This window comes from Pan paniscus, chromosome 22 (assembly GCF_029289425.2).
Source record: "Pan paniscus chromosome 22, NHGRI_mPanPan1-v2.0_pri, whole genome shotgun sequence".
NCBI classification, from domain to species: Eukaryota; Metazoa; Chordata; class Mammalia; order Primates; family Hominidae; genus Pan; species Pan paniscus.
In genome coordinates this window covers 35,841,498-35,868,661 of record NC_073271.2, presented here as the reverse complement: position 1 = coordinate 35,868,661, position 27,164 = coordinate 35,841,498, and the positions used below count along the sequence as shown (strand labels likewise).

The window sequence follows — 27,164 nt, the reverse complement described above, 5'->3', positions numbered from 1 at the left end:
TTGCTAATTCAAGGGCTACTGTAAATGCAACAAGGAGTGGAGAAAGGGTTTGTCCCTTGAGTCTAAAGGGTTTTGTGTTTGTTTTGTTTGACAGAGAGATGGTTTAAGATGACAGAACTGGGAGGAATGATATTGTCTCAGTTAATAACAGAAGCTCTTGAACTCAAGTCCTTGCAGCCCTCAAAACATAAGAGGTCTAGAGTTTGGTGTGTGATTGATTGGTGGATAAGGCAGCAAGTGGACCAACTCAGCGATCTGAAGGATTTCCTTTTTCTGTATACAATTGGGATTCCACTTTCCCCCACTGGCTTTCACAAAGGTTAGCCAGTAGCATGACAAACCCTTTATACAAAAGTGATACTAGAATAGTCACATGGATTTCAGATGACTCAATTTGGAGTTATGTCATCTTTATTTTGTTGACATATAAGGAGGGGAAAAAATCATAGAATAATTCATGGTTGTTTCCTCTCAAGATTCTTTCTCCCTTGAGGGAGACCCTGTTGCTCAGAGAACATTTGCTCCTCTAGGAACTAAGTGCCATTCAGAGCAATGAGATGAGGATAAAGGGATGAAGTTCAGGCCAAGGTCTATGGGTTCCTCTCGCAATATCTTGGAGAAGTCTTTGCCTTCTCTAGACGCTTGCTCTTTCATCTGTATTAAAACCAAAAACTACCATAATTACCAATATATAAAAAGTCAGCGGGATTCAGACAAATTTGTAGACTTGTGACTTTGGGAAAAGATGCTACAAAACCACATGGTTTCTGAATGTGATGTGTCATAAGTACAGCGTAATAAGCCATGCCTGTGATCCTGTGTTTCCCTGCTCCAGGGATGCCCTCCTCCTCTCTTGCTTTCCCATTCTGTCTACCATCTACAGACCTGGAAGGCACATCTCCAATGGCACCTTCTCCATGAAATCATCCATGAACGCTTTATTGACTCTGTCAGCTCCCCTCCCGATTGGAACCCAAGCTTGCCTCCCTTCCATCTCACTTGCCAGCATCTGGGTGGCTGGCATCTCTATTATTTGTGCAACTTGCATTATCCACTCTTCTTGTGAGGTTCTAAAGAAAGAAACTGTGTCTTATTCTATTCCTCTTTGAGTCACTCTTAAATAACCAACACAATGGCATGCTTTTATTGGGAGCACAATAAATAATAGCAAATGGCCATACAGTGATTGCTATGAGCCAGGTGTGGTAAAGGCTTTACATAGACCTACTCATTTGACACCACGGCAGCCCTATGATGAGGACACTAGGACTCAAAGTCATTAAGAAATTGTGTCCCGGGTCACACATTGTCATAAAGCGGTAACATGGACCCAGGCAGCCAAGCCCCAAGTCTGCACTCCTGACCACTAGACCACTCTGGCTCCCAACTTAATGTGCAGGGAATTGAATCAGACAGGACTTTGGAGTCATCAAACCATCTTTAGCCATTTTTTCACCTGATCCACACAGCAAACCCATGAGGTGGGCTGGGAAGATTCATCTCCAGGTTAAAGATGAAGAAATTGAGCCATCTCAGGGGTCTCTCTGATAGATAACTGATGAAGCCAAAACCAGAATTTATATCTTTGATTCTTTTTTCCTCTGTTCGTTCTCTTATATCACAAATTATCATAATAAGAATCTGGTTATGCAACATAGGCCAACAGTCCTAAATAGCCTTATAAAATCACTTATTTAGAAAATATAATTGTGCCCCTAATTAAACTACACAAAATTAAAAACACACAAAAGTAAGACACACCAATTTAGCTAAATTTCTAAAATAAAAAAACATTTTTAAAACACAAATAGAAATAGGTAGACATGTCTCCACCAAAGGTTATCAAATCTGATTTAATAGCAACATAAATATGAACAAAATCTTTGGGAATTTCTTCCAGACAAGTAAATATATAGAGATAAGAAATAATTTATAAGATATAATATATTCTCTTATAAGAAATGCTGCCATGGAAATCAGGCACTCTATATCTTTAAATAGAGTATAAATACACTTTTAAAGAATGCAAAGTGATTAAATTTTGGTAAGACTATTCCAAATCTTTGTAAAGCATCCTTTTACTTTTTTACTGTGTAACATTATCTTCAGCACCTCCAAATTACCTCTAAAATGAAAAATAAGCTATTATTATAAATTTTGTTTATTCTTTTCTTTTCTCTCAATGACTTGATATATTTGGTGAACACACAACTTTGACTATAATGACTATCCCACTGTAGTTGGAGGCAGGGTAGAGAAATAAGTTGGGGGGATTCTGCTGGAAAGAGGAAAGAGTTAAAGCATGCTTCAGAGTTGATAAATGATGCAAGCAGAGAAATATAGTCATGTATATGGAAAAACTAGAGAAAGGGCAGTGATTGCCAACTGTCTCTAAATCAAAGAAAAATGACTGCAACTGGCCCTAGAAGAATTCCAGGATACGTTTCCAGAAAGGCTGTTAAATACTAAAATGGATTCAAAGGGGAAGTGATAAAATCTGTCTCTATCAGTCTTAACCAGAAAAAAGGAAAGCAAAGATGGAAGGAGAAAGAGAATGAAGCAGGAAAAAGGGAAAGATGGGAGGAAGTGAGGAAGAAGGGGGATGAATCAACGAAACAATAAACATTAGTCCATCCAGAATAATTCTAAGCCTATTGCCAACTGAAGGCTAGAGCACACAGGAAGGAAGAGAGGGGGAGAAGGGAAGAGGAAGTGAGGAGGTAGGGAGAGCGTGACGGAGGAAGGAGGCGACAAATAAATCGCAAAACATTCATCAGTTCAGAATAATTGTAGGTCAACACCAACTGAAGGTAGACCACGTCTGCCATCATACACGGCATGAACTTTAGAAGGTCCTTCCTGCCCTCTGACATTTAACCCGATGGACTTCAGAAGCCACCTGCATACACACCTTGGACGGTAAGGTAAGCAGATCCATGCAAGCGACTGTTCTAGAGGCTGCATCTGATGTTCCCCGAATCACTGGGCTCCACACTGTGGATGATCATCTCCGAGGTGAAGTTCCCACACTGGTCGTACCTCTGAGAGGTGAAGCGGTCATTGGTGATGATGGGCTCCATGGGCCTGACGCTCAGCACCACCATGTCATTGAGAGCCCACATGATGAGCTTCCAGCCCTGGGAGATGGTGCAGTTGAAGCGAGCCTGGGAGCCCTTCAGGACTGTTGCATTTTGGGGGCCTTCTATGACTTCATTACCAGACCCAGAACCTGGAAGGTAGCCAATTTTTCAAGTTGTTAAATGAATGGATCTCCATAAATCAACTGTGTGCTGTAACCTTTCTGTATTTACCGGTGGTAACCCCCAGGGTGTCCATCCAGTGACTCAGACTGTGTCTTTTGCATCCGAACACCAGCTCTCCCTGGCAGATCAGGTGCTTCCGGTGAAAGCCACTGCCATGCCCTCCTTTCCACTCTACCCCCTAACTCTACGGCTGTATTGGGTTGAATAGTATTCCTCAAAACACATGTCCACTGGATCCTCAGAATGGAAACTTTGAAAATAGGGTCTTTGCTGATGTAATTAGGTAAGGATCTCAAGATGAAATCAACCTGGGTTTAGAATGCGCCCTAAATCCACTCACAGGTGTCCCTATAAGAGAAATGCAGAGTGAGATTTGAGACACAGAGGCCTGCAGAGAAGAACACCAAGTGAGGACGGACGCAGAGACTGGAGTGATGCATCTACAAGCCAAGGAATGGCAAGGATTGGAGCAACATCAGAAGCTAAGGAAGAGGCATGGAAGACCTTCCCTCAGAGCTTCCATAAAAAACCAACTCTGCCAGCTGGCAACATCCCAGGATTTGCATTCACAACAGTGGGGCTGGGACCCAAACTCAGGCCTTTCACTCTGAATTTCATACTCTTTTCCCTTCTGATGTCATTCAGAGTTTATAGCAAGAAGACACCCTGGCAGACCACATACCGTGGCTTCTCCTAGTTTGTGCCCACCCCATCAATGAGACTGCAACATGTCCTACTACCTTCTGGTGTTGTGGGATCCCTGTGGGTGAACCAGGTGGCCTGCCATCATATACACTGGGTAGCCCCAAAAACTGCAGCTCCTCCCTTTCCTTCTGCCTTGTAAAGTCAAATGGCAAGGTAGGCCAGGTGCAGTGGTTCACACCTGTAATCCCAGCACTTTGGGAGGCCGAAGAGGGCGGATCACCTGAAGTCAAGAGTTCAAGACCAGCCTGGCTAACATGGTGAAACCCCATCTCTACTGAAAATACAAAAATTAGCCAGGCGTGGTTGTGGGTCCCTGTAAGCCCAGCTACTCAAGAGGCTGAGGCAGAGAATCACTTGAACCCGGGAGGTGGAGGTTGCAGTGAGCCGAGATCACGCCACTGCACTAGAGCCTGGGCAACAGAGCAAGACTCTGTCTAAAAAAATAGCAAGGCAGGTTCTAAAAGAATCTCATTATAGCCCTAAAGGTTTCTGGGGAGGAATCACACTGTTGGACACACAGTAGCACATTAGCACTTCACCTGTGTACCCAGGCACATTGTGGGGGCTAAACTGCCCCTGCAAGAACAACAGGTGAAAGGGAAGGAGTAAGCCGCCACCAGGAACAGTCCCCTCCATAAGCAGGACCAGGAGGCGAGGATGCCAGGGTGGAGGAGGGGCCCACTGGCTTTAGGTCCCGGGAGAGGCAGAACTGAAGAAGGTGAGAGTTCACTAAGGCTAAGCCAGCATTTGGATAAACATGATTACTACTCTTTGTTTTGTCCCTGGACATCATTAAAAAAAACAGAAAGAAAGTATGACACTCTAAAACACAACTCAGATTAGGTATTCTCCCTGACCTCAAGGCAAATCTCTCTGATCCAAGATCTCTTTGAACTTTGATTTTTGTTTTAAGTGTGAGAAATGGAATTTGAAAACAGTTCCCCCAGGGTAGCCACAATGCCCTTTCCATGAACTCTGAATTGCTTGTTAAGAAGAAGAGAAAACAGCCGAGTCTGCGCCTCGAGGGTCCGTGATGTAATAACCACACTCCTCCTGCACTCCCACCTCGGGTCAATGGCAGTCAAGTGGACAGAACCCAGCAGGGTGAGTGTGGGGATGATAGGGTGGGTGAGCCCCAGCCTCACCCTGTGAGAAGTCCGGGCGACACAATGCCAACAGAACAAGCATCCCTCTGAAACCCCAGTTCCTTCCAGTGCCTTGTGTGAAGTGCTGAGATTATTTCACTCCAAGGCCAGTCTTTATGTACCCCGGAGGCCACACGTGTCACTACGGAATCATACAATCTGTGCAGGCCAAATAACCCTATTCTGCAGCTGGGAGATGAAAAGGAGGGAGGAGGGAGCTACACCAAATGGAAACTTCTTGACTTTGATTTGACTTTCAGATGAAACAGGAGGCATCCAACCCTAAACACCAACTTTCCCTGACTGTGTTACCTGTGTTGAGCTAGGCATTTAGCTCCACCTGTTTAAGAGCCAAGATGATCAGTATTTTTCTATACTGCAAGGTCAGGCAGTGAGATGAGGAAGGCCAGCCAAACATTTCTTCAGAATAAACACCGGAGGAAGGTTAATGTCCTTGCTAGAACAAACCCTAAGTAAACCATGCCGCAGCTGTGCCTCAAGACTCAGGAGCTGTATTTCTGGTCACTTTAGGTCCCGGGAGCTCGTCCCTCTCTCAGCTGTGTCTTATCAGCAGTAACCTTCCCCTGTGCAGAATAGGAGAAAACTGTAAAGAAGACCCTGAATCCCACAGTCACCTGCCTCACTTAAAACCTCCCTTTCCTCTTTGCTCTCCCTTTTGCTTTATAGAGCAAACAGTCAGATGGGGGGCAGAGCACTGGGAAAGATCAATGTCTCCTCCCGCCCGAGAACCTCCCTGTGGCCACTAGCTATGGTTGTCACTAAGGACCAATGGCTGATCTTTTTCTTCTCTTGCCCAAATTCTTATCTAAGGGACTGGGGAGTCCACCCTACAAACCCTCATCAGAGGGGTTTCACTGAACACTATATAATGCGGGCTGCTTTCCAACCTGACTCTGGCATAGCATCACATGACAGGTAAAGAAGGAAATCAACATATTTAACCCCCAATATGTTTTATTTGCCATATCTTGAAATAGGCCTGCAAAGCTGACTCATGGGGTAAATTACCTTCTGAAGAGAATCCTCTTCCTTTTCCTTACTTTTTCCTGATCCAGGAGAGGATCAACTCTGATAAGAACATTTATGATCTATTCTCTCTGTGCCTGCAACCTGGAGACTTCCTCTGCATAATCGGAACCCTGGTCGCCACAACCCCTTATCTTAACCCGGACATTCCCCACTATTGTTTCCAGGTCTTTAGGCGTTTATTTAACTCTTTAAACCAATTGCCAATTAGAAAATCTTTGAATCTACCTATGACCTGGATGTACATCTTACATGTATTTGATTGATGTCTCATGTCTCCCTAAAATGTATAAAACTAAGTTGTAATCCTGATCACCTTGGGCACTGTCCTCAGGATCTCCTGAGGGCTTTGTCACGCACCATTGGCCACTCATATTTGACTCAGGATAAATCTCTTCAAACACTTTACGAAGTTTGACTCTTTTTGTCCACAGTCACCCAACACAACATCCTGGCCTCTGCTGGCTACACGATTTCCTTATAGGAGTTTATGCACTTGGAAGATTCTTATTTATGCCAATTCTCTCCAGTTCTCAAATCCATATCTCGAGCCCTGCCCTCTTGCTTTCTCTCCTGTCCTACCAGGCATCTCCGAGTAAACAACTGGTTGCCACCCACCATTGAAAAGATTTCCTTTCAGCTGGATGCAGTGGCTCACACCTGTAATCTTAGCACTTTGGGAGGTCAAGGCAGGAGGATCACTTGAGGCCAGGAGTTCAAGACCATCCTGGAAAACATAACAATATCCCATCCCTACAAAAAAATTAAAAATAGCCATGTGTGGTAGCATGTGTCTGTGGTCCTAGATATTTGGGAGGCCAAGACAGGAGGATTGCTTAAGGCCAGGAAGTTGAGTCTGCCGCAAGCTATGACTACACCACTAAACTCCAGCCTGGGTGACAGAGCAAGACTCTGTCTCAAAAAAAGAAAAGGAAAGGAAAGATTCCCTTTCTCCTATTCATGCCATCATCTTGTACATCTTCTTTTGAGAAGTATCTGTTCATGTCCTTTGCCCATTTTTTAATTGGATTATTTGATTTGTGCTTGTTGATTTAAGTTCCTTGCAGATTCTGGATATTAGACCTTTGTCAGATGCATAGTTGTGAATATGTGAATATTTTCTCCCATTCTGTAGGCTATCCATTTACTCTGTTGGCAATTTCTCTTGCTGCATGGAAGCTCTTTAGCTTAATTGGATACCACTTGTCAATTTTTGGTTTTGTTGCAATTGCTTTTGGAGACTTAGCCATAAATTCTTCGCCAAAGCCAATGTCAAGAAGGATAATTCCTAGGTTTTCTTCTAGGATTTTCATAGTTTGAAGTTTTACATTTAAATCTTTAGTCCATCTTGAGTTAATTTTTGAATGGTGAGAGGTAAGGGCCTAGTTTTATTCTTCTGCATTTGGCTAGCTGGTTATCCCAGCACCATTTATTGAATAGGCAGTTCTTTCCCCATTGTTTACTTTTATTGATTTTGTCAAAGGTCAGATGGTTGTAGGTGTATGGGTTTATTTTAGGGTTCTCTATTCTGTTCCATTGGTCTATGTGTCTGTTTTTGTACCAGTGTCATGCTGTTTTGGTTACTGTAGCCTTGTTGTATAGGCTGAAGTTGGGTAATGTGATGCTTCCAGCTTTGCTCTTTTTGCTTAGGATTGCCCAGACTTTGTTTGAAAGATTTCCATCATTTAGGTTAAAAACAGATAATCCTTAACATTATCATATTTTAAGACTTGACAGCCAGGTGAGGTGGCTCACGCCTGTAATCCCAGCACTTTGGGAGGCCGAGGTGGGCGGATCATGAGGTCAAGAGATCGAGACCATCCTGGCCAACATGGTGAAACCCCGTCTCTACTCAAAATACAAAAAATTAGCTGGGCGTGGTGGCATGCATCTGTAGTCCCAGCTACTCGGGAGGCTGAGGCAGAAGAATCGCTTTAACATGTGAGGCGGAGGTTGCAGTGAGCCGAGATCACATCACTGAACTCCAGCCTGGCGACAGAGCGAGACTCCGTCTAAAAAAAAAAAAGACCTGACTTAGTCCCACATCAACTCTCTCTCCAGCTACAATTTTTCCCAAACTTCACCCTCCGATCACCAGACCTCCTTTAATTTATCAACCTCATCAACTCTTTCTGGCCTCAGGGCTCTCACACGTGCAGTGACCGGCCTGCAATGCAGTCTCTAACCCCTGGCCTGATTGTTCGGGGGTTACAATTGTCACAGTAGTTGTTTTGTATTTACTTTTGCTCACAATTAATGCCTGTTTTCCCTACCGGGCTCTAAGTTCTATGTCAACAAGAACAATGCCTAGTTTTGCTCAACCTTACATCCCAGTGCCTGCAAAGAAGTGATCCATAACAACTACTCAGTGAATATGTACTGAGTGAATAAACATGGTGGCTGAGTTCTATATAACCCATTATACAGTAGGAATGGTGGCAAGGAGAGGGCTGGGAAGAGACTTATGGGCGCACACACGGGTTGATAATGGATATTCAGAGCCATATCTACAAATGAAAATGACTCCACCCATAAGACTTTCCAACATGAAGCATTTGAACGCTTTGGTATTCATGACAAATTTGCATTCATTACAAATTTTGGGATGGACCCTCAGGAGCTCTAGAATTAGCCCATATATACTCTCCTCTCCTGAAATAGTCACCTCCAGGCCTCAACCCAGATCCTCCATACCCTCAAGACAGCACGTATGCCTCAGCTTTTTTTTTTTTTTTTTGAGACGGAGTCTTGCTCTGTCACCCAAGCTGGAGGGCAGTGTCACAATCTCGGCTCACTGTAACCTCTGCCTCCTGGGTCCAAGCAATTCTCCTGCCTCAGCCTCCCAAGTAGCTGGGACTACAGTTGCGTGCCACCACACCCTGCTAATTTTTGTATTTTTTAGTAGAGACAGGGTTTCGCCATGTTAGCCAGGATGGTCTCAATCTCCTGACCTCATGATCTGCCTGCCTCAGCCTCCCATAGTGCTGGGATTACAGGCGTGAGCCACCACACCCGGCCTGCCTCAGCTTTTTCAGGAAAAAGTATCTCAGAAACACTAGACCCAGAGTTCATCCATTGCCCACCAAACCTTTGGAAGAGTTTTTTGTAACCACGGCTGAAATAGGCCCATACAGTGCCATATGCCTAAGATGTACATTAAGGATGGTTTGTTAACCCTACAGTCAGTCCCTAAGCTCTACACAAGCAGGGACCTTGTCTTCCTCTCCATTCTACAAACAAATGTTTAACAAACACCTCCAGAATGCTTTGCATTGCTTACTACAGGCCTTTAGAATATCTTCATCCCCAAACACATTTTGACACCACATTCTGGTGCTCTTAGATTTAATGCGTAAATAGACCCAAAGCCAAAATGTCACAAAACATTTTTTAGGCAGGCAACACACTCTGATACTGCCCATTCTATTGATTCCATTTTATTCTTTCAAACACTGTCATGGCCAGCATTGTAAAACACATTGTCTAGCCACCTAAAATAGAGTAGATATGTTTGTAAAGTACAAAACAAGCAAAACATGTCTACACAGTTAGAAGTCAGAATGATGGTCACTGGGAGTGGGGTGGAGTAACTGGAAAGGAGTTGTCCACTGAATGCTCTTGGTCTCAACATCGATCATACAAATGTGCTCACTTTGTGAAAAGTCATCCAGCTGTACCTTTATGACATGTGCCCCTTTCTGTATGTCTATTATTCTTCAAATAAATGCCTTCAAGTCACTGCCATCAGGAATGGAAGAGGAGTTTATAATCTAGTTGGGAACACAAAACTAACACCCCTGAAGCAATGGAAACTAAACAAACCTAATGAAAACCAAAGCTGGCTGTGAAAACCCCAGTTCCTCCCAGCACCCCTATGTATAGTGTATAGACTATACACTATGCCTTTCGCATAGAAAGTAGTCTGACCAGGAGACCCAGGCCTTGCACACACAGGAGTTCACTCCAGCTGACACCGTTGGAGAGCGCTGGGGTGGTGAGGAAGAGGAAGTGTCACACACAACAGAACCCTTACCCTGTCAGTAAATGGAAACTGAGATTCTCACCCTGAAAATGGCAAGGGTTAGGAGGCTTCAGGGAGGAGGTGATTTCTGAGTCAGGTCTTCCTCGAAGCCCAGATAGAAATTGAAGAGGTGAGAAACGAGGGAGGGGAAGGGACATTTCAGCAGGTGCAACAACTTGTGGGAAGGAACCTAATGCAGCTCCCAGGACAGTGATGGCCCTGGTGAGGATGGGGGAGATCCCCTGCACCTGAAGGACCGTTCTGGGAGTCGAGTCAATGCAGGAGGAAATGGGCCCCACAGAAGAGGTAACCATGGGAAGGGATGCAGTGGGAAGAGGCTGAGAAAGACCCTTCTGGCAGTTGTGTGTTCCAGCGGCCTCCTGTGGCCCTTGTCTTCCCCCAACACTCCAAGTGGACGTTGGTGAACAGCCCACCAAGCTCAGGCGATCCCTACGTGCCAGGACGACCAGCACAGTCAGGACAGCTTTCCCTCAGCCCTGCACCTCCATATGTTCTTCCTGGCCCTGGGAAAATAAAGCAAGCAGGCAACAACCCATCACTGACGAGCATCTACCGTTCAGAAGTCTTCTGTGCCCACCCCCACCCCCACCCCCCGCAGCTGGTGTGTGCCCGTGGACACATTGGATCAGCGCATCTCAGTGTGGACAGGGGCAGTCTCATCTGGGAAGTGTTAGAAAGCACAGGCTAGGCGCGGTGGCTCACGCCTGTAATTCCAGCACTTTGGGAGGCCAAGGCAGGTGGATCGTTTGAGGTCAGGAGTTCGAGATCAGCCTGGCCAACATGGCGAAACCCCATCTCTACGGAAAATACAAAAATTAGCCAGGTGTGGTGGTATGCACCTGTAATCCCAGGTACTCAGGAGGCTGAGGCAGGAGAATCGCTTGAACCCGGGAGGCGCAGGTTGCAGTGAGCAGAGATCACGTCATTGCACTCCAGCCTGGGTGACAGAGCGAGACTCTTAAAAAAAAAAAAAAAAAAGAATGCACATTTCTGAGTCCACCTCAGACCTCCTGAAACAGAAACCCCTGGTGTGGGCCCAGAATTTTGGATTTAAAGAAGCCCTCCAGGTGATTCTGGTGCCTGGTCAAATTTGAGAATCACTGGTTGAAATCGTCTTACGCCACCCGCCAGCCCACCTGCATCATGAAGGGATGCAGATGGTGTAGCCTCACCTCTGAATGACTGACCAAAATGCAGATCATGGGCTTATTACATTCGTTTCAATCACTAATCACTGAGAAAAAACTCCTGCCCTCATGAGCTCACATTCTCAAAAGGAAAGACAGGCAACCGAATGAATAAATAGATGATATGGCCTATTAGAAGGTGGCAATAGGTGTGGGGAGAAACAGGGCAAGGAGGGGGACCAGCTACCACTTCAAACAGGGTAGTCAGAGAAAAGCCCCCGGGAAGGTGCACCATGCACAGCGAATGAGGTGAGACAACAGCCGCCGCATTGGACACCTGCAGGAAGAACTTTCCCAGCAGAGGAAAGAGCAGGTACTAAGGCTCTCGGGGGGACTGTGCCTGCTGTGCTTGATGAACTGCAGAGAAGGCTGTGTGGCAGAGAGGGGTGGGCGGAAGGGGTGAGGTCAGAGTTCAGGGAGGCCAGGATAGATGGGGTAAGGCCTGGCCAGACCATTGACAGCACATGAGGATTCTGCCATGTATACCTCTTGTTCCTTCCTTCCAACCCCCTTTGTTCTTTGATGCCCTCTTGGTCACCCTCCACCCTTGCATTTTTTCCTTTTTGCTTTTTTCTCTCCCCTAGGAGAGGCTTATCCAAGACACTCCCCAGTACTGATGCATCCTCCTGGAAGATTCAGGGTTAGATCACCTATGTGCTGAACATGTCATGAACCACCCGCAAAACAACATTCCTTAGCCTCAGGAAAGGGTCTCTTTATTGCAAACATTCCTCCACAGCACCAATGAGTGGAGTCCAGTGACCCGGACGGTTCTCATTTCAGCTTTGGCATCTACACACATTCCACAGCCCTGCGAGTCTCGTCCACCCGTCCCTCCAGAATATGAGGTGACAGGTCCCATCAGGGACTTTGAGGAGAGACTTTATAATGTGCTGACAACGCACATCCAGGGCTCCAGTCTCCTTTCTTTTCTGACAGGCCCTAGAAGGCAGACCCCACAGCCAACCCAGAAGCAAAAATACAAGAATTGAAACTGTGATGGGAAAACAACTAACACACCTTGATCTGCGGACATCTCATCCAAGTTACTGAATGAAACCCAGAGTGTCAGTGTGAAGGACAGCAAAGATTCTCAGGCCCATGACCTGCATTTAGCATTTAAGTGCATTACTGGGTATTCACAGCCTCGAGAAAGAATGTGGGGTTTCCACCCCTTTGTTTCTCTGAGGTCTTTAGAAAGCAAAATTCAACGTGTGCACTAAACTATAACTACTTGTGTCTGTAATTCTTTCATTTGTTTGTTTGTTTGTTTGTTTGTTTGAGACCGAGTCCCGCTCTGTTGCCCAGGCTGGAGTGCAATGGCACGATCTCGGCTCACTGCAACCTCCGCCTCCCGGGTTCAAGCAACTCTCCTGCCTCAGCCTCCCAAGTAGCTGGAAGTACGCCCGGCTAATTTTTTTTGTATTTTTAGTAGAGATGGAGTTTCACCATGTTGGCCAGGCTGGTCTCAAACTCCTGACCTCAGGTGATCCGCCTGCTTTGGCCTCCCAAAGTGCTGGGATTACAGGCATGAGCCACCACTCCCAGCCCGTAATTTAATATAAGGTTTGAAATACCTGTGCTGCAGCACCATTTCACTGTGGGACCCAGCCCCTTGCAATAATCTACAATAGACTCAGCAAATCCCTACACATATGCCTCAGTAGCAAGTTGTACAACAGCTGTACACAAACCAAAATGAAATCACAGCCTTCCCAGATTGATCCAAAATCCAGAATTATGAAGTGTCAAATAAATCATTTACTAATTTTTTTTTTTTTTGAGACAGAGTCTCGCTCTGTCACCCAGTCTGGAGTGCGATGGTGCGATCTTGGCTCACTGCAAGCTCCACCTCCCAGGTTCATGCCATTCTCCTGCCTCAGCCTCCTGAGTAGCTGGGACTACAGGCACCCGCCACCATGCTCGGCTAATTTTTTTGTATTTTCAGTAGAGACAGGGTTTCACCGTGTTAGCCAGGATGGTCTCGATCTCCTGACCTTGTGATCCGCCCGCCTCAGCCTCCCAAAGTGCTGGGATTACAGGCGTGAGCCACCGCACCCGGTCATCATTTAATAATTTTTAAGGTTCGATTAACACAACTCCACAAGTAGTCATCTGGAATGTCAGGCTCTAGCAGAGGATGAAGGAGAAATTGAGTCGTCCAGTTATAAAAAATTACATATTTTACCAAAAGCAGTCACTGCCAAGTGTGAACCCAGTGTTACAGAAAACGACACAGCAATAGATTAAGGTCTGTTAGGAAAGACTTCTAGTCCCCAACAAGCAGGTAGAGTCAGGCAATAGACTAAGAACAGATTGCTTAACTTACTCAACACTCCATTCTGCCAACATCCTCACATGTCATCCACATTTCATCTCTGTATGAAAGAGGAGTCTAGCAGAATCACAGGGCAGGCAGTGCAAAAACACCCTCAGAGCTCCAGGAACCAAGCAGTGAGGCTGCTACAGATATGGATTTGAGAGGGGATAGCATTTGAAGGGTGTATGCAGTTGGAACACTGTCATAAAGCTGATTTCACGTTTAACTGAAATCAGACAAGCTGCTTTAATTAAAGACATATGCCGGGTATTGTTCATGAATATCCCTATGGGGTAGTCTGAACAGGACTTGAGATTTAACTTGTCTTTCATTTCATTATAGCAGACTTGAATTACCTACACTTAGTTGAAAAATCTTTTATTCTTAAAGTCTTTAGTCTTATTAAACTGTATTAAATAGACAGGATTTAGCCACCCACCAATTCCTCCCTGTCCCGACAAGAGGCAAACACACTCAGAAGATCAGCCAGGACTCACCAAGCTAGTCCTCTCAGAAAGAAAATTGGTGCTTTTGAGATCGCTCTCAGCCCCTTATTTTTGGATTATTGGAAACGGCTTGATAATGGAATCTTCAAAAGTGGCAGAAAATGTCATGTTTGGGGCAACGGCAAGAAGCTCAAAAACAAACAATAGGGGGCAAGTGCCTGCTCAAGGTTGGTGGGAAATAGCCATACAGATTCCTCAGCAGAAGCCTTATAAGCCAGAAGGGATTGAAGTCCTATCCTTAGCCTCTTTAAACAAAATGATTGTCATTCAAGAATCTTATACCCAGCAAAACTAAGCTTCATAAATGAGAGATAAAGTCTTTTTCAGACAAAAAATGCTAAAGGCATTTGCCACTACCAAACCAGCACTACAAGAAATGCTAAAAGGAGTTCTAAATCTTGAAACAGAAGTTTGATATGCACCCAAATAGAACCTGTTTAAAGCATAAATCTCACAGGGTCTATAAAACAATAACACAATTAAAAATAGAAGTATCTAGGTAACAACTAACATGATGAATACAACAGTACCTCACATCTTAATATTGACCTAATGTAAATGGCCTAAATGCTCCACTTAAAAGATACAAAATGGCAGAATGGACTAAAAAAACAAAAAAACACCAACCAAATATCTACTGTCTTCAAGAGATTCAGCTAACACCTAAGCACTCACATAAACTCAAGGTGAAAGGTTGGAGAAAGATATTTCACACAAATGGAAACCAAAAGCAAGCAAAAGTAGCTATTCTTATTTCAGACCAAACAGACTTTAAAGCAACAACAGTTTAAAAAAAAAGACAAAGAAGGGCATTATATAGTGATAAAAGAATTAATCCAACAAGAAGATATTACAATCCTAAATTTATATGCACCTAACAATGGAGCACCCAAATTTTAAAAACAATTACTACTAGACCTACAATATTAGATAGACAGCAACACAATAATAGTGGGGGACTTCAATACCCCAGTGATAACACTAGACAGATCATCAAGGCAGAAAGTCAACAAAGAAACAATGGACATAAACTATACCCTAGAACAAATGGAACTTACAGATATTTACAGAACATTCTTCCCAACAACTGTAGAGTATAAATCTGGAGGCTTCACATTACCTGACTTCAAATTATACTACAAGGCTATACTTACCAAAACGGCTTGGTACTGGTATAAAAATAGGCACATAGACTAATGGAACAAAATAGAGAACTCAGAAATAAAGCCAAATACTTACAGCCAACTGATCTTCAACCGAGCATACAAAAAAAATAAATTGAGGAGAGGACACCCTACTAAATAAATGATCCTGGGGTAATTGGCAAGCCACAGCCACACATAGAAGAATGAAACTGGATCCCCATCTCTCACCTTATACAAAAACTAACTCAAGATAGATGAAAGACTTAAATCTATGACCCGAAACTCTAAGAATTCTAGAAAACAGCATCAGAAAAAATGCCTGGACGTTAGCTTAGGCAAAGAATTAATGACTAAGACCTCAAAAGCAAATGCAAAAAATAAATAAATAGGACCTAGTTAAACTAAAAAGCTTCTGCACAGCAAAAGAAATAATCAACAGAGTAAACACACAACCCACAGAGTGGGGGGAAATATTTGCAAACTATGCCTCCAACAAAGGACTAGTATCCAGAATCTACAAGGAACTAAAACAAATCAGCAAGAAAAAAAAAAGAACAAGTCCATCAAAAAGTGGGCAAAGAACATGAATAGACAATTCTCAAAAGAAGATATACAAACAGCCAACAAACATATGAAAAATACTCAACATCACTAATCAGGGAAGTGCAAGTTAAAACCACAATGAGATGCTGCCTTACTCCTGCAAGAATTATCATAAAAGACAAAGCCATAAATGTTGGTGTGGATGTGGTGAAAGGGAATACTTTTACACTGCTGGGAATGTAAATTATACAACCACTATGAAAAACAGTAGGAGGTTCCTTAAAGAACTAAAAGTAAAACTACCATCTGATCCAGCAATCCCATTACTGGGTATCTACCCAAAGGAAAAGAAGTCGTTACATGAAAAAGACGCTTGCACATGCATGTTTATAGCAGCACAATTGCAACTGCAACAATATGAAACCAACCTAAATGCCCATCAGCCAATGAGTGGATAAAGAAAATGTGGTATATATACACCATGGACTACTACTTAGTCATAAAAAAAGGAATGAAATAACATATTTTGCAGCACCTTGAATGGAGCTGGAGGCCATTATTCTAAGTGAAGTAACTCAGGAATGGAAAACCAAACATCATATGTTCTCACTTATAAGTGGGAGCTAAGCTATGAGGACGCAAAGGCACAAGAATGACACAATGGACTTTGGGGACTCAGGGAGGAAGGGGGTGAGGGATAAAAGACTACATATTAGGCACAGTGTACACTGCTCGGGTGACAGGTGCACTAACGTCTCAGAAATCACCATTTAAGAACTTATTCATGTAACCAAAAACCACCAGTACCCCAAAAACTATGAAATTTTTTAAAAGTAAAGAAAAAAAGAAGAAAGAAATAGCTGTAACAAAAACCACGCAAGGGCCTAAGGAGCAACCTGGACACCGCCACGGCTCAATAAAAAGGTGCTGGCATTTCTCCTGCACTCGGAAGACTCCAGCTCTGAGCATCTTGCATTCAAGGTCTGCCTTCTCAGAACCTCCAGAGACTTTGGAACAATTCTACTTTCCCTAAGGCTTCTCATTAGAGGGTGGAAAAGGCATTTACAAGCTTGTCCAATGAATGGCAGACGTCATGAGTCAGTCCTTTCCAAAAGCCCAGACTTCCCCACTGCACAATATCTCCATGTAACAAAACTGCATTTGTACCCTCGAAGTCGGTAAAAGTTTTTTTAAAAACTTTCTATTAATTGAATCCTGACCCCACCCCCTCAGCCCACCAAATTTCAGCCAAGTCTCAGCTTTCAACCCATCCCAAGAACAGTTCACTGTGAAAGCGACACTCACTGATTAGAAACCATCCAGAAATTCTGAACTCTCAGAGAAGCCCACGCTTGTAGTTTTTAACTCTGTGGAAGTTGGAAAGCGAAGATCATGTGTGCAAATGTCCAGCACTTTCCTGGGAAACCCAGATAACGGCCTGTGTGGGGCTTGAGGGGCCCTATGGAGAAACTCACTTGACAAACACCTGTCACAGGGGAGCCACAAACTGGAGTTGTCTTACCCCAGATGACAGGTAAACCCTTTGGAGGGCTTCAGCAAGGGTGCTTCATTTCCTAAAGGCCTCTTCTTGGCTCTTGTCCTCTCTCCATACAAATTAGAAACACACTCTTGTCTGGCCTCTAGAGAGTCCTGATGCTGCCTCACCAGAACCAAAGTTCCTCAAGAAATGGCTCTGTCACATCACAGACTGTGTTATAAATGCAGATGTGGCCTCACACTCCAGGGAGGTATAAGCTCTTCAGAGTTCGTATTTCCTCATTAATCATCAGCAAGCTCCAAACAGCAGCCAAACACAGGAAGTCCAGGCCCCGGGCTGGGAACACGGAGGCCTCAGGGCCAGTCTATCCTCTCCACTCCGGCCTCCACTCCCTCTCCCTCCTCTTCCAAGTCCTTCGGAGTCAAGGCACTGCTCAGCTCCCGCCCTGGTCCTCTTCCACCAGCTGGAGGCTAACAGATCCTTCCTGCCCAAAACGTGCTGCCTGGCTGACTGACCTTGCCTCCAGCAAAGGCCCAGGGGCTGGTGGAACTGGCTCCTTCTCCCAGCCAGGCACCGTTGACATCCACAAGAACAAATCCTCTTAAGAAAGAAAAAAGTCCCGAGGGTGTGTCCTCTGGATGAGACAGCCATTAGGAGTAAGTGTGGCTTCCTTGGCATTTGCTGGAGGACTGGTGGATAGGGCAGAGCTCCAACCCCCCACCCCCAAGTGCTAGGAGATGAACACAGGAACGTGGCTTTGCAGAGCACTGTGACAGTTCTGGAAGACTGTGTCCCAAGAACCTGATGTTCAGCACCATACTGAACTGCTTTTTTTTTTTTTTTTGGAGATAGTGTCTTGCTCTGTTACCCAGGCTGGAGTGCAGTGGCACGAGCATAGGTCACTGCAACCTTGAACTCCCAGGCTCAAGCAGTCCTCCAGCCTCAGCCTTCCAAAGTGCCGGGATTACAGGTGGGAGCCACCACAACCAGTGAAAGGTCTGCTTTTTTAATGGTCCTTTTTGATAGTCTTGTCAGGGAACTCAGAATCAAGGATTTCTGCATGTAATAGGCACCAATGGAAGATATAGCTAACATATTTAAAGACCAAGAAGCAAGTAAATGGTGCCAGGGGAGACGGAGAATGCTCTTCCTTCCAGTTGAAGGTGTGAAGGGAAAATAAATCACGGGACCCCGAAATCACTAAGCCAAAGGGAGAAAGTCAAGCTGGGAACTGTATCAGGCAGACCTGCCTCCCATTTTATTCCTAAATAAGATAGCTATAAAGATGAAAAAGCTGCATACCTCCCTCACAATTTGCCCATGAGAAAAATTCCCTTGTGGGCCTCAAGATCTTTACCTTAAAAACAGTTCCATTGAATTTCACCCTGGCAATGTAAATTGTAGCTGATCTTCACAGGTGCGGAGCAAAGGCCAGAACTCAAAGTCATCTCTCTGCTTACCTGAGACAAATGTGTATCTGATTGCTTTCTCTGCCGTATTGCTTAGTAAAAATACAGATTCATTGAGTCAGACAAGGCATAACTGCCTATTCCTCTACCCCTCTCTCACATGTAAATTGTGTATTCAGTGAGAGGCTGATCAACCTTGTGTCTCTTGTCTACCTACAACTTGGAAGCCCCCACTTGGAATTGTCCCACCTTTCCAGACCGAACCAATGTACACATTACACTTATTGATTGATGTCTCATGCCTCCACAAAATGTATGAAACCAAGCTGTGCCCTGACCACTTTGGGCACATGTTTTCAGGGCCTCCTGAGGCTGTGTCATAGGTGTGTCCTTAACCTTGGCAAAATAAGCTTTCTAAATTGATTGAGACCGGCTGGGCACGGTGGCTCATGCCTGTAATCCCAGCACTTTGGGAGGCCAAGGCGGGCAGATCACCTGAGGTCAGGAGTATGAGACCAGCCTGGCCAACATGGCGAAACTCCATCTCTACTAAAAATACAATAATTAGCCGGGCGTGGTGATGTGGACCTGTAATTCCAGCTACTCGGGAGGCTGAGGCAGGAGAACCACTTGAGCCCAGGAGGCCGAGGTTGCAGTGAGTGGAGATCGCGCCACTGCACTCCAGCCTGGGTGACAGAGCGAGATTCTGTCTCAAAAAAAAAAAAAAAAACCTATTTGTCTTTCCAAAAGAAACCTATTTGTTCTATCTATAGGAAGCTTTTCTCCCCCTTCTCCTCTCCTACAACGTAGATATATAAGCCTTTTAACTCTTTAACTCTATTAATGAGCCAGCTACTTCCTTTGTTGGCTCCCGTATGCATAAGGCATAAACATTTTTTTCTCCCGTTAATTTGTCTTTTATAAGTTTCTTCCACAGGCGCCTGGTGCTGAACCTAAGAAGATAGCAGAAAAGTTAATTTTTGTGTGTGTTATACAATAACCAGACATTTGTCTCATTTGTATCCTTTTTGTCATCCAGTGCAACTTTCTCAGGATGACTTCAGCTGCACGTCACAATTCAGTGAGTGCTGAGGCTTACTTCTAACCTCACTGGCTGTTTTCCTTACTTCTGGTGGAACTTCAGTTGACCACAACCACTCCATTAAAATAAAAAGATTATAGTGTGAAAATCATTCCTTTTCACAACTAGCACATTATTTTCTAGCTTCTATAAACGGAATTGTGTTCCCCCGAAATTGCTATGTTGAAGCCCTCACTCCCAATGTCATGGTATTTAGAGATGAAGCCTTTGAAAGGTCATAAGGTCCTCAAAATGGAGCCCTCGTGATGGGACTCATGTCCTTATAAGATCTCGTTCTCTTGAGAGGCCAAGGTGGGCAGATCATGAGGTCAGGAGTTCCAGACCAGCCTGGCCAATATGGTGAAACCCTGTCTCTACTAATAACACAAAAATTAGCCGGATGTGATGGCACGTGCCTGTAGTCCCAGCTACTCCAGTGGCTGAGGCAGGAGAATTGTTTGAACCCAGGGGGTGGAGGTTGCAGTGAGCCGAGATTGCGCCACTGCACTCCAGCCTGGGTGACAGAGAGAGATGCTGTCTCAAAAAAAAAAAAAAAAAAAAAAAAGATCTTGTTTTCTCTTCACTTGCACACTCCAAGGAAAGGTCATGTGAAGACACAGCAAAAAGGAAGCCACCTGCAAGCCAGGAAGAGAGCCCTCACCAAGACACTGACTCTGCTGGCACCTTAACCTTGGACTTCTAGCTTCTGGAACTGTGAGAAATGAATGTCTGCTATTTAACCCACCCTGCTTGTAGTATTCTGTTGTAGCAGTCAAAACTGACAGAGAGTAGTGTTTCTCCCTCCACAGAAAATGGCCATATCTGAAAATCTGGTATAATCATCAATTCTAAATTATGAACATTTAATCCTTCAGTGCTTCAGTGTTAAAAGCCATTTTTAACAGGAATCGGGTTTTTTTGCCAGAGTTTTTCATGTGCACTCTGTTTCTCTGGCTACTGCTCACTTAAACCATTTTCTTTCCAGAGTTGCCTTGTCCTTGGACACTAGCACTTAGCTGAAAATATCACACATTTAGGAGTTGTCACCCTAGCTCAACTGAATCAGAAGAAAAATGCAATAGGAAGCCCACTTGAAAAATGAACTGAGAGCACAAATTATGTTAATGACCTAGACTTCCTATCTATTCCTGTTAATTTAAAATGATACAACCACTCATTTGGTTTGCTCAAAGAACTCTAGAATTTTAGGTGAACAAAATTTTAGGTGGTCTCTTGCCTGGTTCTGTGGGTTTCCTTGTGTAAATAATGAATTTTCATCATCCTTATTAACTTGGAGGTAACTCCCGTCATTCCTAAGTAATTAATTCATTAAACAGTTCTGCTAAGTCAGTGTTGGCAGAGGAGCTTCTTCTTTGATATTACAGTTAAGTCCACTTCCAGGTTCCTGGAACCCCCAGGCCATGTGGCCAGGTGATATGGTTTGGCTGTGTCCCCACCCAAATCTCATCTTGAATTGTCCTCCCATAATTCCCACCTGTTGTGGGAGGGACCTGGTGGGAGATAACTGAATCATGGCGGCAGTTTCCCCATACTGTTCTCTGGTAGTGAATAAGTCTCATGAGTTCTGATGGTTTTATAAGGGGAAATCCCTTTTGCTTGGCTCTCTGATTCTCTCTTGCTGCTGCCATGTAAGAAGTGCCTTTCACCTTCGGCCATGATTGTGAGGCCTCCCCAGCCACAGGGAGCTGTGAGTTCATTAAAACTCTTTCTTCCCGGTCTCGGGTATGACTTCAGCAGTGTGAAAACAGACTAATTCACCAGGTTAGTTGTGTTATCCACTAATTGTATGCAGTGGCTATTCAGAGAGCACTTAACACTTAGCCTAGGCAGGAGAAAGCAACTAACCAAGCCAAGTGCCTGCCCTTGGGCTGACCTTCCTTAGGGCGTGCTGGGGTCAGCCCTAGACCCTCACCAGCAGCCTGAACTTCTCCAAGGTGCTTTTGCCAGGCAAGTCCTGAGGAATGTTTTACTCACTTGAAGGGCGAATAGAGGCATGTTAGAAATTGTAATAGTAGGCAATAAAAACAATGATAGCTAATAATAATAATGATAACAGTGGCAAACTCTGAGGGCCCTGACAGTGTGCTGAGCCCCCATTCCGAAAGTGTCTTATTATTCACAGCATGCAAGCATCACGAGTCCCGTGAGCTGTGTTAACTGTGTTCCATCAGCAAGCAAACAGAACCCAGAGCATGCTGGGAGACCACCTTCTTTGGAAGACCCTTCTGAGTTGAATTATTGGGTTTTAGTAAGAATAATTATTCCTCAGTTATTGATTCAAAAAAATAAACCTCTATGCTGAAAGGGATTAGGATATGCCACCCCAAAATATGCCATTTTGGCATATAAATTATTTTGAGCTGAAGATAATTGAGAAAAAGTAGAGATAGAAAAAGAGGGATGGGGGCAACCCCCTTTGGGACCCCTCCCTTTGTATGGGAGCTCTGTTTTCACTCTATTTCACTCTATTAAATCTTGCAACTGCACTCTTCTGGTCCGTGTTTGTTACGGCTCGAGCTGAGCTTTCACTCACCGTCCACCACTGCTGTTTGCCACCATCGCAGACCCGCCGCTGACTTCCATTCCTCCAGATCCGGCAGAGTGTCTGCTGTGCTCCTGATCCAGCGAGGCGCCCATTGCCACTTCCAATCAGGCTAAAGGCTCGCCATTGTTCCTGCATGGCTAAGTGCCTGGGTTCATCCTAATCGAGCTAAACACTAGTCACTGGCTTCCACGGTTCTCTTCCATGACCCACAGCTTCTAATAGAGCTATAACACTCACCGCATGGCCCAAGATTCCATTCCTTGGAATTTGTGAGGCCAAGAACCCCAGGTCAGAGAACACGAGGCTTGCCGCCATCTTGGAAGTGGCCCACGACCATCTTGGGAGCTCTGGGGGCAAGGACCCCCCCGCCCCGTAACATTTTGGCAACCACGAAGGGACATCCAAAGCAGTGAGTAATATTGGACCACTTTCGCTTGCTATACTGTCCTAGCCTTCATTAGCATTGGAGGAAAATACCGGGCACCTGTCAGCCAGTTAAAAACGAGTAGCGTGGCCACCTGACTTAAGACTCAGGTGTGAGGCTATCTGGGGAAGGGCTTTCTAACAACCCCCAACCCTTCTGGGGTTGTTGGGGACATTGGTCTGCCTGGAGCCAGCTTCCACTTTCAATTTTCTTGGGGAAGCCAAGGGCCGACTAGAGACAGAAAGCTGTCGTCCCGAGCTCCCAGCAGTAGCCGATTGAGATCATGGCTCAGCCAGAAGTCTCTACTCAACAGTCGCCCACGCATGCGCCCTTACCTTTCCTTCTGACCCATACCTCCTGGGTCCCGAACACGACTTTCTTGAAAGTGTAGCCCCAAAATTCTCCTTACCTCTGAATCTACTTCCTCTGATCCCTGCCTCCTAGGTACTAATGGTTCAGACTTGAATTTCCTCTAGCAAGTTGTATCTCCAAAGGGATCTGCGGAAGCTCTACGCTGCATCCTCAGGCACCTAGGCTATAACCCAGGGAGTTTTATCCCTGGTGTCCCTCCTGATTTAGGTATACAGCTCTTGACATGAGCAGTTATGCAGGACCCGTTCCCCACCACCCTTGCCAGGGCCCCAAGTTTGTAATGGCTAAGAGAGAGACACGGAGAGAGAGAGATGGACAGAGAGAGAGAGACAGAGAGGCAGGTTCTTGGCCTCACGGATTCCAAGGAAGTCAAAGAGTAAAAGAAAAAGAAATAGTTAAAAAAAAAAAAAAAAAAGTGTGCCCTATTCCTTTAAAAGCCAGGGTAAATTTGAAACCCATAATTGATCATTGAAGATCTCCATGAACCTATAACACTCCAATGCCACTTTGTTGTCAGTGTAAATAAGGGCGTAGCCCGAAAGCACTGAGGCCACTGACAACCCATAGCCTTCCTATCTAAAATCCTTAACCCAGTAACCTATGGATGAGCCAAATGCATTCAGTTGGTAGCGGCAACTGCTTTGCTAAAAGTAGAAAAGTAACTTTTAGAGGAAACTTCGCTGTGAGCACACCTCACCAGTTCAGAATTAGTCTAAGTCAAAAAAGCAAAAAGGTAGCTTACTAACTCAAAAATCTTAAAGTATGGGGCCATTATGTTAGAAAAAGGTAATGTAACTCCAACCGCTGATAATTCCCTTAACCCAGCAGATTTTCTAACAGGGGATTTAAATCTTAATTACCATACAAAGGTCCGACCAGACCTAGGAGGATCTTCCTTCAGGACAGGATGATAGACGGTTCCTCCCAGGTGATTGAGGGAAAAAACACAATTAGTATTCAGTAATTGATACGGAGACTCTTGTGGAAGCAGAGTTAGAAAAATTGCCGAATAATTGGTCTCCTCAAATGTGCGAGCTGTTTGCACTCAGCCAAGCCTTAAAGTACTTACAGAATCAAAAGACTATCTCAATCCTGACTCAAAAGATTCGCTATACCCTCTCTGAAATGAATTTGCATAAAAACTGTTGTTTATGGGAATGCATCTTGATGGGGCAGCTGGGTTGTTATGAAATACTCAGGAACCCAGCCCAGCTCTAGGACTCACCCCTGAGCGCAAAGGCAATGTTGGGCACGCTGGTAAAGGACCACTAGAATCCAGCAGCCCGGACCCCTTTCTTTGTGGTCAAGAAAGGCGGGAAAACAGGTGCAGGACTGCTACATCGGTGAGTGTAACTAATCCGATAAGCAGAGGTCCATGGGTGGTTACGCACCCTGGAAAGGAATAAGCATTAGGACCACAGAGGACACTCTAGGACTAATGCTCATCGGAAAATGACTAGGGATGCTGGCATCCCTATGTTCCTTTTTCAGATGGGAAACGTTCCCCCCAAGGCAAAATCGCCCCTAAGATGTATTCTGGAGAATTAGGACCAATTTGACCCTCAGACGCTAAGAGAGAAATGACTTATATTCTTCTGCAGTACCGCCTGGCCGTGATATCCTCTTTAAGGGGAAGAAAGCTGGCCTCCTGATGGAAGTATAAATTATAACACCATCTTACAGCTAGACCTCTTTTGTAGAAAAGAAGGCAAATGGAGTGAAGTGCCATATGTACAAACTTTCTTTTCATTAAGAGACAACTCGCAATTATGCAAAAAGTATGACTTATGCCCTACAGGAAGCCCTCAGAATCTACCTCCCTACACCAACATCCCCCTGACTCCTTCCCCAACTAATAAGAACCCCCCCTTCAGCCCAAATGGTCCAAAAGGAGATAGACAAAGGGGTAAACAATGAACCAAAGAGTGCCAATATTCCCCGATTATGCCCCCTCCAAGCAGTGGGAGAAGGAGAATTCAGCCCAGCCAGAGTGCATGTAACTTTTTCTCTCTCAGACTTAAAGCGAATTAAAATAGACCTAGGTAAATTCTCAGATAACCCTGATGGCTATATTGATGTTTTGCAAGGGTTAGGACAATCCTTTGATCTGACATGGAGAGATATAATGTTACTGCTAAATCAGACACTAACCCCAAATGAAAAAAGTGCCACCATTACTGCAGCCTGAGAGTTTGGCGATCTCTGGTATCTCAGTCAGGTCAACGACAGGATGACAACAGAAGAAAGAGAACAATTCCCCACAGGGCAGCAGGCAGTTCCCAGTGTAGACCCTCACTGGCACACAGAATCAGAACACGGAGATTGGTGCCGCAGACATTTGCTCACGTGTGTGCTAGAAGGACTAAGGAAAACTAGGAAGAAGCCTATGAATTATTCAATGATGTCCACTATAACACAGGGAAAGGAAGAAAATCCTACTGCCTTTCTGGAGAGACTAAGGGAGGCATTTTAGGAAGCATCCTCCCTGTCACCTGACTCTAGTGAAGGCCAACTAATCTTAAAGGATAAGTTTATCACTCAGTCAGCTGCAGACATTAGGAAACAACTTCAAAAGTCTGCTTAGGCCTGGAGCAAAACTTGGAAACCCTATTGAACTTGGCAACCTCACTTTTTTATAATAGAGATCAGGAGGAGCAGGCAGAACAGGACAAACAGGATACAAAAAGGGCCACCGCTTTAGTCATGGCCCTCAGGCAAGCGGACTTTGGAGGTTCTGGAAAAGGGAAAAGCTGGGCAAATTGAATGCCTAATAGGGCTTGCTTCCAGTGCAGTCTACAAGGACACTTTAAAAAAGATTGTCCAAGTAGAAGTAAGCCGCCCTCTTGTCCATGCCCCTTATGTCAAGGGAACCACTGGAACCCACTGCCCCAGGGGATGAAGGTCCTCTGAGTCAGAAGCCACTAACCAGATGATCCAGCAGCAGGGCTGAGGGTGCCCAGGGCAAGCGCCAACCCATGCCATCACCCTCACAGAGCCCCAGGTATGCTTGACCATTGAGGGCCAGGAGGTTAACTGTCTCCTGGACACTGGTGCAGCCTTCTCAGTCTTCCTCTCCTGTCCTGGGCAACTGTCCTCCAGATCTGTCACTATCTGAGGGGTCCTAGGACAGCCAGTCACTAGATACTTCTCCCAGCCACTAAGTTGTGACTGGGGAGCTTTACCCTTTTCACATGCTTTCCTAATTATGCCTGAAAGCCTCACTCCCTTGTTAGAGAGAGACATTCTAGTAAAAGCAGGGGCCATTATACACCTGAACATAGGAGAAGGAACACCCATTTGTTGTCTCCTGCTTGAGGAAGGAATTAATCCTGAAGTCCGGGCAACAGAAGGACAATATGGACAAGCAAAGAATGCCCATTTTGTCCAAGTTAAACTAAAGGATTCCACCTCCTTTCCCTATCAAAGGCAGTACCCCCTCAGACCCGAGGCCCAGCAAAGACTCCAAAGATTGTTAAGGACCTAAAAGTCCAAGGCCTAGTAAAACCATGCAGTAGCCCCTGCAATACTCCAATTTTAGGAGTACAGAAACCCAACAGACAGTGAAGGTTAGTGCAAGATCTCAGGATTATCATTGAGGCTGTTGTTCCTCTATACCCAGCTATACCTAGCCCTTATACTCTGCTTTCCCAAATACCAGAGGAAGCAGAGTGGTTTACAGTCCTGGATCTTAAGGATGCCTTTTTCTGCATCCCTGTACATCCTGACTCTCAATTCTTGTTTGCATTTGAAGATCCTTCAAACCTAACATCTCAACTCACCTGGACTGTTTTACCCCAAGGGTTCAGGGATAGTCCCCATCTATTTGGCCAGGCATTAGCCCAAGACTTGAGCCAGTTCTCATATCTGGACACTCCTGTCCTTCAGTGCATGGATGATTTACTTTTAGCTGC

General features: G+C 44.9%; 1 protein-coding gene across 1 annotated transcript in view; it reads right to left on the bottom strand.

Annotated features, from left to right (window-relative positions):
- IGSF5 (immunoglobulin superfamily member 5) overlaps positions 1-27,164 on the bottom strand; it is a 200,849-nt gene that overhangs the window by 33,450 nt on the left and 140,235 nt on the right. The window contains 1 exon segment of the mRNA XM_034948070.3: positions 2,912-3,229. Coding sequence (XP_034803961.3) covers positions 2,912-3,229 — 318 coding nt within the window.